Here is a 12,789-nt window from a genome sequence, read left to right on the forward strand (position 1 = left end):
TGGAGGAATGCAACTTGTAAAACTATTCCTTAAACACTGCACTTAACTTTGAAAGCCCTGTTGAACTGCCCTGTCAGTTTTCACTTGACAGCACATAACAGCTTCCTCATGATATTGTTCTCAGCTTCTCATACTTCTTCACCATATTAAAGTATGTAAATGACATATCTTATTTATTTAAATTGTATACTATATTCTGCTTCTTGATTTTCAAAGGAATAGAATAACTGAAAGGTACACATGTACAAATACGCCACACATTACAAGCACAATTTAGCCACAGATGAGCAAATTGCTGGAATTGCTTCACAACACTGTCAATTGACATTTCCCTCTACTCACCTCTGAACTAGACAATCATTAATCCATTGGATTAATCACATGAGATCCTTTCTAAACAATAACTCCCAACTTTTTCTAAAATAATACAGCTACATATTTATTGCTAACAAGCTGATATGTATTTCTCATCAAATAAATAGACACATCTCAACCATCATTAGTAGCCCACACATTTGTGTTGTGACAAGGGCTGGCTGTTTGGAATAACTGCTTTGTGGACACAGAGATAAAATAAGACAGGTGAAGGAATTAAACTTGGCAGCACTGGCTATGTCTACAACCCCAAATTATGTTCAAACGGGGTGATGGGGAAAATTAAATTGGGCGGCCATCAGCCTGAGAAATAGATATAAAGTATATGAAATGTAGGTGGACAGAAAAGAATTAGAGAAGTTGCAGGTCTTTGGAGAATCAAGATAAGGCTATCAAAAACTAACAAAAATCACTGAAATAAAAGGAAGCCATTTGCTCAATACAAAACATCAATAAAATAGAGGACACATTTGTTTTACTACCGATTTCTAGTTGTACTTCAAAAAAATAACTTTTCCTTCTGCCACACGCCAGTGGATGCTGTCAGTTGGGAAGCTTGGTATGCAGCTCAGAGTAGGGTTCCGCTGCCCTTCTTAGGACAGATAAATTCATATTTCTTTAAAAAAGATATACCCCACCTTTCCATTAAAATCATCAAGATAGCTAATGATTACTTTTAAAAAAATTAACCAACAAACCATACATTTAAAAAGGAATAGTTGACATAAATGCCATTATTCATTCCAGAAAGTCATTTAAACCAGGGATCCCCAACCCTTGGTCCACAGCCTGGTGCTGGTCCGTGGGCTTCCTTGAACTGGGCCGCAGACACAGATCTCTCCCCCCCCCCCGCACGCATGCACAATGTGCATGTCACGCTTGCGGGTGGGCATGTCATGCTCATGGAGGGGCATGTCAGGCTCACGGGGTGGGTGTGTCACGCTCGCAGGCATGCACACGAGCGCAACACACCCCTCTGCAAGTGCGACACACCCCTCCACAAGTGCAACATGCCCACCCGCGAGCACAGGGGTGCCTCCACCCCCTGCACACAGAGCCTGCCCCCCCAACCAGTCCGCAGTCCGAAAAAAAGTTGGGGACCACTGAGTTAAACAATCAGACTGCAGCTGCTTGCTGGTAACCAAGGCTTTCAAGAGGGTGAGAACTATCAAGAGGGCAAAACCAAAATCAGTTCTCCCATGTCTCATTCTACCGATCTACTCTTGCATGTGTCTGTAACTCCTTAGAAGACTTGCCAAAGACTACCTTTAATCAGAAAGCACAGAATAGCAAAATTAGCAATAAAATGAAGTGAAACCATATTAATTCTACGTAACTACTCAAGTTCCTTTTCAAAAATAATACATACTGTGCTATTTGAATAGTGAGAAATGCTTTATGTGAGCCAGAGCACTCTTGTTCATAAGTTTTTTTTAAAGTCTAACTGCATGGTACGGTGGAAGGAAGAGCAACTTAAGTTGATGGCAAGATGGGGTAAAAAGAGTAAGTACCGTATTTTTTGCTCCATAAGACACACCTTTCCATAAGACGCACCAATTTTTTAGGAGAAGAAAACAGAAAAATATAATCTGTTTTCTTCGCTCCATAAGACGCACAGACTTTCCACCCCCCTGTTTTGTGAGAAAAAAGTGTGTCTTATGGTGCGAAAAATACGGTATTTAAATCATCTAGAAGATAACACTTAAATGCTTATGTCTGATTAGGGATAAATTGAAATACACAAAATAGTTGTCTGAAGACAAAATAAAACTTGTACTAATAAAATGATATGATCATGTTTGCATTTTGAAGGCCAGAATTATATTGCATATATATGCTGATACAATTGTCAGTTTGGGCAGGAACATACACTTCGAAAGAAAATGAGTAAATGTCCGTAATTCCATAGCTTTCTTCCATGGAGTATCAGATCACAGTTTCTGCCTCCTTCCAAACATCCCACATTTTCTTGCATGGAATGATGTACTATTTTAAGTTTTGTTTTGTTTTTTGGTTAAAAACTGATCTGGAGGTTTAACAAAGCTTTCCATTTATTAAGGACAATTCAAAAACTGTCACAATAAATAAGACCACCATTAGCGCTTACAGATAGTGCAGTAGAGGGAGGGATATGATACAAAACAATTCAGTAGAAAGACAGTAGGAACATGCAACATACAAATGTTTTTTTTTCATTACTGGAAATTACTGCCACCCAGCTCAGCAGACTTTATTGAAGCTTAAACATAATACCCCAACATATTTAAAAAAAGGTTTATCATCCCCTGATAGAGAATGCTTTGGATCATTATGAAAAAATAGAATTTGTAATAATAGCACCACCAGCAGTGCATAGGGCTCTCCATGGCCCCAGGCAACCCATGCAAAGCCAATGCTTCACATATACGTCATGCCAGGTACACACATTAGTCTCAAGCACAGTTTTTTCAGATTTGCCTAAAAGGCCACTAGGCACAAGGTGATAAAAGGAAGTCACACAATCAAGTGTGTTTGCTAGTTTCGACGATACAGAAGATCCCGAGTTGCCTTATCGACCTGGTCTTGGTAGAGCTCTAGTTTGTCATGAACCTTTTGGTACAGCTGGAAGAAAAAAGCAGAACAAATCATTTCTGGTTAATGGAAATATTTGAGGTGTGAAGAATAAAAGAAAAAACTATTATTTAATAAACACAATGGCTAGAATATTATTAGTGTTTGCATAAAATTTGCATAACCTGCTATGGCTAATTGTGGCTAATGAAGGGATGTAGTGCCAGGACACAACCACGTGCACGGCAAGGCATGCAATGGAGACATGCCTGAATACCTTGCCAATTAGTTATGGAAAGTCAAATTTTACATAAATACCAACAGGATGCTGGCCAGTATTACATACATTCCCCTTTTTTGGGCTAGCACTAGTTCCCAAATTTTTTTTTTTTAAATTAGCACAAAATGCAATCTAGGCAAAATCCTGTTAACAAAAAAGGGCATACACAAGGGCAATTGTACAGTAGCTTTCTCCTCCACGAGGCAGTCCCTTGTGCAAACCATCATGAGACCAAGGGCCTAACTGGGCAGGAGGAGGGAATGCCTGCATAGCTGGCCTTCTGTAATCTTGTAAGTGATTAGATTTCTGGTCTTAAAATATTAGACATTTATGAGTGGGCAAACACACTGTCTCTTTCACCACTCAGTAGCTGATGACATACATAGTCTAGGTTTTACAACATGCTCTCTGATGAGAGGGGGGCTCAGAAGCTCCCTATAGTAAATCTGTAAGTGTTTAGCCTTCTTCAGGATTGCCAATCTAATTACAGTGGTGCCTCGCTAGACAGTTACCCTACATGACAGTTTTTTCGCTAGACATTGACTTTTTGCAATCGCTATAGTGATTCGCAAAACAGTGATTCCTATGGGGGAATTCGCTGGACAATGTTTGGTTCCTGCTTCGCAAACCGATTTTTGCTAGACGACGATTTTGACAGCTCCCTCCGCACTCGCAAAACAGGTGTTTTTGGGACCTAAGCTTCGCAAGACAGTGATTTAAACAGCTGATCGGGGGTTCGCAAAGCAGCTTTCCTATGGCTGATCTTCGCTAGACAATGACGATTCTTCCTCATTGGAACGCATTAAACAGATTTCAATGCATTCCAATGGGGAAGTGCTTTTCTCTAGACAATTTCGCTAAACAGCGATTTCAGTGGAATGGATTATCATCTAGCGAGGCACCACTGTATATGCAAATTAGGTGAGTCCCAGAATCAACGGAGGAACTTCTAACTGCCAGCAAACTCCTTTTGCTGGATGACGTGACTGACAGCAATGGATTGTCAGTAGTTAAAGAGTTCCTGCATTATTATTAGGGTTTGCCCAATGTGTCCACAATGATATGGATGGCAGGCAAATTGCAGGTAAATGATATGGTCTCATAAATTGAAGGAGGAACTCTTTAATTGCTAAGAATCTCCTGTTGGTGATGTCATTGCCCTTTTGTGGACATAATGCACATCATAGGATTTTGGTCAGTAAGTTCTATTCTTGATGAAAATAAAAACTGAATAAAAATAGAAGTAAAAGATACTAGACAAATTCTGTTTTTTTACTAGATGTATGTACCATTAAGTTATGGTGATTACTTGCATTTTCCCCCAGTGCTTGAAGAAGCTGGTCAATTGCAGAATATGGTAGCCAGACTATTGGAGTTGTAGCTGATAGTGGGAACTAAAATCAAACAGAAAAATTGAATCTTTAAGCTACTGGACATTAACTGAATAAGATAAACAAACATATCAAATGTGACCTAAGTAAAGCTGGGTAGACAAACACAGAATTTACCAACTGCCAAATTAGTAGAGCACAGCCAAAATTTCAGATGGGCTATTTGAATAGAAATAAAACAAATATCTATCAAAAATGTGCATTAAATGTATTTCAGGAAATTCCAGGGCAGCTTACCAAAAAGGAGAACCAACAGATACAAAAGCTTAATTAAAAACCAGGGATCAGTTCACTAAAACTCAACCTGGCATTCTATGGAAGAGCCATCCAGGAATACATAAACACTTAATGTAGCCACAACAAGCTGAGACCACATCATTATTGTTCTTTGTACTATACCAAGAACATTTGGCTCCTAAGAAGAACATGTTCCACTTTTAAAAAAAATACCCACATAATAGATTAACTTGATAAATATCCACTGTACCTCAATGCCAAAATAATCGTGTCCCTTCCCTAGCAGGGCATCCACGTACTCCAAAACCAAATCCACAGCTTCTTCCAGGAGATCATAGTTCAAATACAGGCGAAGAAGTTCAGCAGCATCCACCTTCTGCAAAGAAACAAATGAAACTCAGCAAGCATTAACTAATTCTGCCAGTTTTATGTCACAAAGAATGTTTCCTTATATTCAAGCAGCCTAATAAATGCCTGTCAAGTTACTGATGAGATTTACATGAGCTTAGTACAAGGCAGCAGCAAGGCTATGGAAATGTGACACTTTTAGAAATTATTTCAAATCTGTGGACCAATTTATTCCTGGTATTTCCTTCCATGCATTCAAGCCTATGGTTGCCTCAGCTTCCTGCCTCTAGTACATCTGAATGTTGCTCTCAATTTCCTAATATATTTCTGCAATTGACTTCACACAGAAAAAGCTACAAATAAAAGCCAAATTATCTAATAAGACTGAAACAGCCTTGATGGAACTCTGATCAGTGCTTATTTCTTTCAGGTAACATTACATCAATTTTATTTCAATAGTTCTGACCCCTGATTCATTTCTACAGCTAATTCAAAATGTTGGTTGCTACCATATAAAGCCCCAAATGGCTTGAGACCAGGTTACCTGAATGAACACTTTCCTCCCCCACTGCCGTGCATTTCAATGCAATCAAAGTGTGGATTACATAGACATCCTGTTATTAAGAATTCAATAGTTGTACTGAGGCACCATCATGTCAAGGAGAACTTTTTAGTTACAGCTGTACTATGGAAATCTGGAATATACATACAATATGCCAAGAATTCTCTGTCTTTATTTAATTCTTTTGAGGTACACTGGAATCTTTGTGGGTTATATGTGTGGGATTAATTTTCCAAAGGGTCACTGTCATTCTAATGGTCCTTTACCAGTGCAAGTGTCACCTTCTTTTTCCAAACTCACTTGGTCCCTACTCTTCCACCATGTACCTTGTGTATTTAAAACTGTAGCCTAGCTATTACACATTATGTCATTTGTGGGGAAGAAGTGGACTGTGATTCACAAAAGTTTACACTGAAATAAATAAGTCTTATTCTATGAGGCATCTCCTGTATTTTAATCCTGCCATTTGTTAGTTCTCCATGCCATGTTTCTTTTAGATTTTATTTTAGATCATGAAGTTTTTTCTTGCAAACAGTTGGGGGAAAGGCTGTACAGAAATGTTTTAACACTTCCTCAAATTTGAGTTCTGCTTTCTGTGAACCACATTTCTCTTAAGATTCCAAAATCTTCACTTGAGATCTATTTATTCCGTATAATACTACAGGGCTGTCAGACTGCCAGCTCCTAGGAAATGCTGTGAGTGATCTGATATTATTCTAATGAAGAAACAGTCCTTATTCTATTTACAATGTTAAGAACATGGAATTTACATAAAACAGGCAAGTCTTCACTTTCTTGATTACTTATTTTCGTACCTACTCTGTAACAGAGTATAAATAAAACTGAAATTCATTCAACACCCAGTTCAAGGAGACGCTTGGGAAGTATTCAGTCAACTATGTCTTTCACACACCCTCAATCTCAACTGAATTTTGTAGGCATTCCGATATTTACTTTGTAACTGTTGATGAGCCAGTTAGGCAAGGGCACTCCATGAGACAGCAACTTGTTGATTACACAACGATGGTATGGGCTGTTTTGGCATTTGTATTTGTCCAGGTAGTAGGATAGGAGACGCCATGCTTCATCTGTTGCACTACAACACAATTGGGATACACTTTAATATTTGCTGGCTACAAACAGAAAGAAAGGTACATGTTCATTTTTGGCTACCAGCATAAGCCTTTCCAGTCTCTGAACGGTTCACAGTGAAGAACCTGTACCCTTTGATTCTTGTTACATACATGCCTTGCTTTCACATGAGGTGGACTTCATGTCTCAAATGTTAAGTATAACAAAATGCTTTTTTTAAAAGATTCTTCCGGTATGCAAGGTGTCCTAATTACATGTACCATATCCCAGGAATTCTGATATATCTGTAAGGCTTGATTGTATTCACAATTATTTTATATGGTGATCCAAATGGAAAAAGGAGAGGTCCTGCTAGCAACCCTTTTCATCAGAGCCACAAAAACACTTATTGCAGTGTCTAGTCCAGCATTATAACCACCGTGCACAGCCATCGAATCTGATGTTGTTACTGCTCTGTCTCTTTTACATTCTTCTTTCTCACTATGACAGGCCAAGTCCTCTCTTCCTCTTGCCACTTTTCTTTTCTTTTGCCTGGTCTACCTTTCCCTTTCCTTTTTTTTGCTTAGTTTAGCTATGGTTAATTACATGACAGAACACAGTTGTTTGAAGTCTCCAGTTATACCACAGTCTCATATTTTCAGTACAAAACAAAATGAAACTGACTTTGATTGATACTGGTGAGTAAACAGAACAGAGTTCTGTTCTCAGAGAACACCTTTATACTTTACTGCACATACACAATCCTTAAGTAGATACTGGCTGAAATTTTGTTGCACAGGTTTATACCTAAGCAGGCTGATGATATTATCAGCCATAGGCATTTATTCCTAATTTAAAGCTTGCTATTCTTCTCTGCCATCAGGTTCCAAGGCTCCCTAAGGGTCCCTTTTGCCCTTGGAGAAGCCTTTTATTTATATCTGAAAATCATCACCACTGGTCCTGCAGCCAGAATCAGGACTTGGTGGCAATGATTTTCATATATATTAAGGGCTCCCACACCATCCCAAAACTCTCAAAGGTTTTCCCAGGGCAAAAGGGAGCCCTGACCAGTGATGTGTGTGAGAGGTGGCTTTAAACTAAAATAAAAGCCCACAGTTGATAACATCATCAGCCTTGCAAGAGTGCAGCTCCTCCAACTGAGTCCAGCCATTTTTCTATGATAACAGTATTTTAATCATTTTGTTTTACTGCACTGAATTTTGGTTGTTGTGAGCCGCCCAGAGACCTTTGGGTAGAGTGGGCGGCATATAAATTAAATAAATAAATAAAATAAATAAATAAACAGCAAGAAATGTTTCAGTCTGCGCGAATCTAAAATGTCCATTAATTTTGCCATGCAAAACTCCGAACTACCTGGTCTCCTTGGTTGTGATGACTGATGGGAACTGATTTGCAGCTAGCCAGTCCCATGCTTCTGTCAACGCTGCTTCTCCTCCAAACTGAAGTTTAATACATCTGGAAAACATGAAAGTATTAATATTAGGCTTATACTCACAACAAGCACATGTTATTAATGGAGAAACAGTGTCATCATGACCAAATCCACTCAAGCAGGAAATGGAACAGAGGGCAAAAGAATGTAAGGGCTGTTGGATCAGACCAAAACTCTAGAGCACTGGTTCTTAACCTTAGGTTGCTCAGGAGTTTTGGACTGCAACTCCCAGAAGCCTTCATCACCAACTGTGCTGACTGGTTTCTGGGAGTTGCAGTTCAAAAGCATCTGAGTAACAAAGGTTAAGAACCACTGTTCTAGAGCAAGGCTAGCATTCCCCAGCAACTGTAGTCGAGAGGCATATTTTACCCTACAAATTCTTGTTTGTCTAACACTTTGTTTTATGGTTTGTTTGTAACCTGTAAATATGTTCGGAATTTCGAGGCAGCCTCCTGGGTGCCTGCAATCCTTTGCTTCTCTGATATCTCACTACTCTCGCCATCACTCTCTCCACAGAGAGGGACAGCAAGTTAAATATGCAGTTTCTCTCTCTCTTTCTCTCTTTTTCCACAGGGTGTTAGGTCTAAAAGTGAATTGATTAATATTGATCGTCAGAAAAAGAACCAGATTTTTGACAATGTTTGGAGAGGGTGAATTAAGAAACTATGGGATCTATAGAGAATTGGATGTTTGGTTCTCACCCTTAGTGGCACGTTTTGTTATTAGCTTCTTCAAATGGGTGGCCTGGACCAACATGTATGCTGCTTACTGACCCTCCAAATGCCATAGATCAGTTATTTAGAGGGGAAGGAAAGTACTCCCCACCACACACAATTCACGGGGGGGGGGAGTAAAATAAAAGACATACACACAACCTCTCCTCTCCCAAAAACCAGGAAAAGCAAGCAAGCCAGCAATGGCAAAAAATACAAACAAATCCCATTCCCCTCCAAACCAAAATGAGAAGAAGAACAATTTTTTTCTCCTGCCCCCAGCACTTGATGCCATTTTCTCTTATGAGACCAGCAGCCAGGTTGGTACAGGCAACACAATATAGGATGCAGGGCATCAACAGCCAGCACACAGTAATCCCACAAGGGTGACTGAAACAAAGCACTCTTTTCACTGGGTTCCAACCCATCCAGACCGTTTACAGATTCAAAATTCCTGCTCCTCCCCTCCAAGACACTCCCATTTGCTCCCATGCCTCATTTGTTCCTTTTTATCTCCAGGCTGATCCACTTTTCCTCATCTAATCACTCTGCATTCTCTTCTTTCTCTTCCTCACTGCTCCACTTCATGCAAAAACACAGATCCTTTTAAAGGCAGATGCACTATTTCTGCCTCAGACAACAGCCAGGAAAAATTTCTAAAATGTACTATCCAGTGTCAATATTGGGCAATCTATTCTAACAACTTTTAAATGGTTACTGATTCAAGAAGGCAGAGTGATATAGTTCCAGTCTAGCAATGTTACCTGCCACTCTGGGAAAGATGTTTGGTTGGATAGCATGCGTCTTGCAGGAATCTATCTGTGGTACCCAAACTTTATATACTGTGATAATGGCTATGATCCAGAACACCATATACTGTATATGCCTTTTGATAGGAATTTAAGCACATGCAGTGCTGTTGATTGTAAAACATCTTTGCTTATCCAGAATCATATCACAGACTGTTATTCACACTTAGATTGGTCCCCTTTTTTTCTTGCTGCGGCTATAGTTCCAAACTAACAAGCATCAATTACTAGCTTCTAGATAATCAAAGGAATAGTGGACTCAACCCAAAAATTATGGACATGAAGGTACAGAATCAACACAACACAAAACACCTTTAAGGACTACCAGGCCATGCCATATCAAATAAAAAACTGCCACAGTGGCTTAAGTGGCAATTAGCACTAGGCATTGCTCTGCTTTGTTTGATGCTGCTTCTACAGAGTTTAAAACTGATTACTATGAATATATTCCAAGGATCTGAGAGCTTGATCACAAGAGGCAAATGTTCCCCACTTCTAATGATACTTTCCATACATCTGTTGTACTGAATTGCAGTCACGTGGTATATATACCTGGATCAACATTCTCATTTGTTTAATGTTACTGATTCATTTCTTCCTATTTGAAATGTTACAGCCAGCTACACCAGGGAACCAATTTATTTTCTGTCTTGTCTCTTGGGGCAGTGCAACCCCTGATTTTACGTTTTTTTAAAAACATCATTAAGTGTTTCTTGATATTGCAGCACTCAAATCTGTGGATATATCCAGGAACGTGTTACGTACTTGAAAGTAAGTCCCTCGAACACAGGTCTTAAGGAAAGGTTGTAAGTTTGGCAGAGGGAAATAGCTGTGTCAAAGAGGCCAGCCTGAACCAACAAAGTAACCAGCTCTTTGGGAGATGAGTTTCCTGAAAAGGTAATGAAATGGAATAATATTTCAAATAGAAATTTGATGGTTAATAACGGTGGCATGTAATTGCACACGTATATTTATCAACTTGAGAACTATTTGACGAGTCCTACATTTATAGCTACACACCCATCTCTGACCACTGAGTGCCCAAGCCTGCAGTTGACGTAAGAACCCAGAACTCTGTTTAACAGAATTCACTGTGACCACCTATGCAGCAATATCACAATGATGACACTGGCTGTACTACTGTCTACCCCATGTAAGACTTTAGCTTTAAATCAAATAATAGCAACACATAGAAATGGAGAAAACGGGGCAGAGCAGCCTGCTTCTCTTGGACAATCAGTTACACATCTAGACTATAAGTTGCCAGTCCTTATACAATGGCATTGAAGTGCTATGAATATAAATTCCAACCTTACCCGTAATTGCAGCTGTTGATGGATCATGTTGTGCCAAAGTTAGTCGTATGCGAGCCAACATACATTCCCTTTCCAAATCCTGTAGCTCCAAAATTTCAATCTGACTCCCAGCTGTACAAAAATGTAATTTATACTACAGCAAGTTCAACATTTCTGTTATGTAAAAAACAATGCTCTTGAGAATTTAGAGCACACATTAGGCAGTATAACGTTTAATTTCAGCTCTTTAAAATGATGGAAAAACACCTAGTATACTAGTTGTAGTTTAGTCAGTTCTAAAATTTTCCACAGTTTCTTGCTGTTAGGCTATCTCAGTCATACTATGCATTTAAAGTGAGCTTTTCTACTTGACTGAATGAGCTAATTTGAAACTGAAGTCATTCAGTCCAATTTTAAAAAAAACCTTCCAGTTATTTGAGAGAAGGAGCCTTTTTCATGTATTTTTTCCTTTCATGTTTACATAAAAGTCCCATCCTTAGGCAGTATAGCCAATTTTGAGGAATGACTGAGGTCCAAGAGCAATATTTGGAGGACTCTGTTCCATAATTTGATATAACTTGAGAGAGATCCTTTGTAAAAATCATGATGATCCATAAGGATCTGTGCCCAACCATGGCACTTAATTTTACCTCTGAATCAAAAGTGGACAACTTCTTTTGGTTGGAGGCCATACTGACTACCCTGTGGGGGTGCAATCCTCCATCTGCATCATGATTGCTAAAGTTATCACTGAACTTTGGTAACTGCAGAGGTTCAGAGCCACATAAAAGTATTAGAAAAATACTTTTGTAGGACAGGGACACTGAGTCTACAGTATCATGTTTATTTATCACTGGGCTGTGAAGAGAAAACAGCATAAATGAAGATTCTGGAAGGCAGCTACATTTTTTTAAGCAGGCAGGAAATGCCACAGAAAAAGAACACCATCATAGTTTTGGCAGAATTGCTTTGCCTTAAATAATTGGGGGAGGGGGGAATAAATACTGTAAACTGGAAATGCCTACCACTCCCCCCTCACAGTATCACGCCAACAGGAGAAGCTGCAACTGAGGGATTTTCAACTCCATTATATGCTCAAAAATCCTCTTAACTTTGTAATCACCTGCCAAGTTGAATCTCTAGAATTTTCACAGCTCTTGCCCAAACTAATTCTGTAACAGCTCCAAAGAGGTTCCCCCATTTTACAATTATTTTCTTCAAATTAAAGCATTAATATATGTGTGTGACAGACAAACTGGTACACTTTCACATTGAAGAACTATGGCAAGCAATTGCTACTATGAACAAATGCAGATATAGAGAATAAATAAAATACATGACTAAAATGTGAGAGCACAGGAAGATACAAGATAAAACTATAAAACATAAAAGCAAACCACAAAATTACATAAATTGAAACACTCAAGTCAAACATAACTGGACTTGAATGGTAGGATTTGAAAATTATATGCATCACTCTGAGAATGCAGAAAAGTTAATCACTCACTTGGGGCAGGAGTACACTCTCCATCATGGCTTCTCTTAGGAGATGCTCCTGGACGTTCATACTATTGAGACAGAACAAATACCATATTTTTCTGTGTTTAAAACACCCCATGTACTGTATAAGACAATCCCTCCACTTTTCTAACTCCAAATTAATAAATCTTAATTTAACTTTGATTATTCAGCCTCTGGGCTCAGA

General features: G+C 39.0%; 1 protein-coding gene across 3 annotated transcripts in view; it reads right to left on the bottom strand.

Annotated features, from left to right (window-relative positions):
* Positions 1–2,408: 2,408 nt before the first annotated feature.
* The window catches only part of NUP160 (nucleoporin 160), a 46,249-nt gene continuing 35,868 nt past the window's right edge, over positions 2,409–12,789 (bottom strand). The window contains exons 29-36 of one of the 3 annotated variants that reach the window (XM_020792112.3): positions 12,592–12,652; positions 11,106–11,216; positions 10,555–10,678; positions 8,189–8,290; positions 6,698–6,839; positions 5,084–5,209; positions 4,519–4,599; positions 2,409–2,976 (exon numbers count right to left, since the gene is read on the bottom strand). In XM_020792112.3, coding sequence (XP_020647771.3) covers positions 2,890–2,976; positions 4,519–4,599; positions 5,084–5,209; positions 6,698–6,839; positions 8,189–8,290; positions 10,555–10,678; positions 11,106–11,216; positions 12,592–12,652 — 834 coding nt within the window. In that variant the 3' untranslated portion in view covers positions 2,409–2,889. Of the gene's footprint in view, positions 2,977–4,494; positions 4,600–5,083; positions 5,210–6,697; positions 6,840–8,188; positions 8,291–10,554; positions 10,679–11,104; positions 11,239–12,591; positions 12,653–12,789 lie in introns of those variants that run through there. The other 2 variants (XM_020792113.3, XM_072985358.2) reach the window with 2 other exon arrangements.

The sequence above is a fragment of the Pogona vitticeps genome, chromosome 1, assembly GCF_051106095.1.
Source record: "Pogona vitticeps strain Pit_001003342236 chromosome 1, PviZW2.1, whole genome shotgun sequence".
In the NCBI taxonomy this organism is placed as follows: domain Eukaryota; kingdom Metazoa; phylum Chordata; class Lepidosauria; order Squamata; family Agamidae; genus Pogona; species Pogona vitticeps.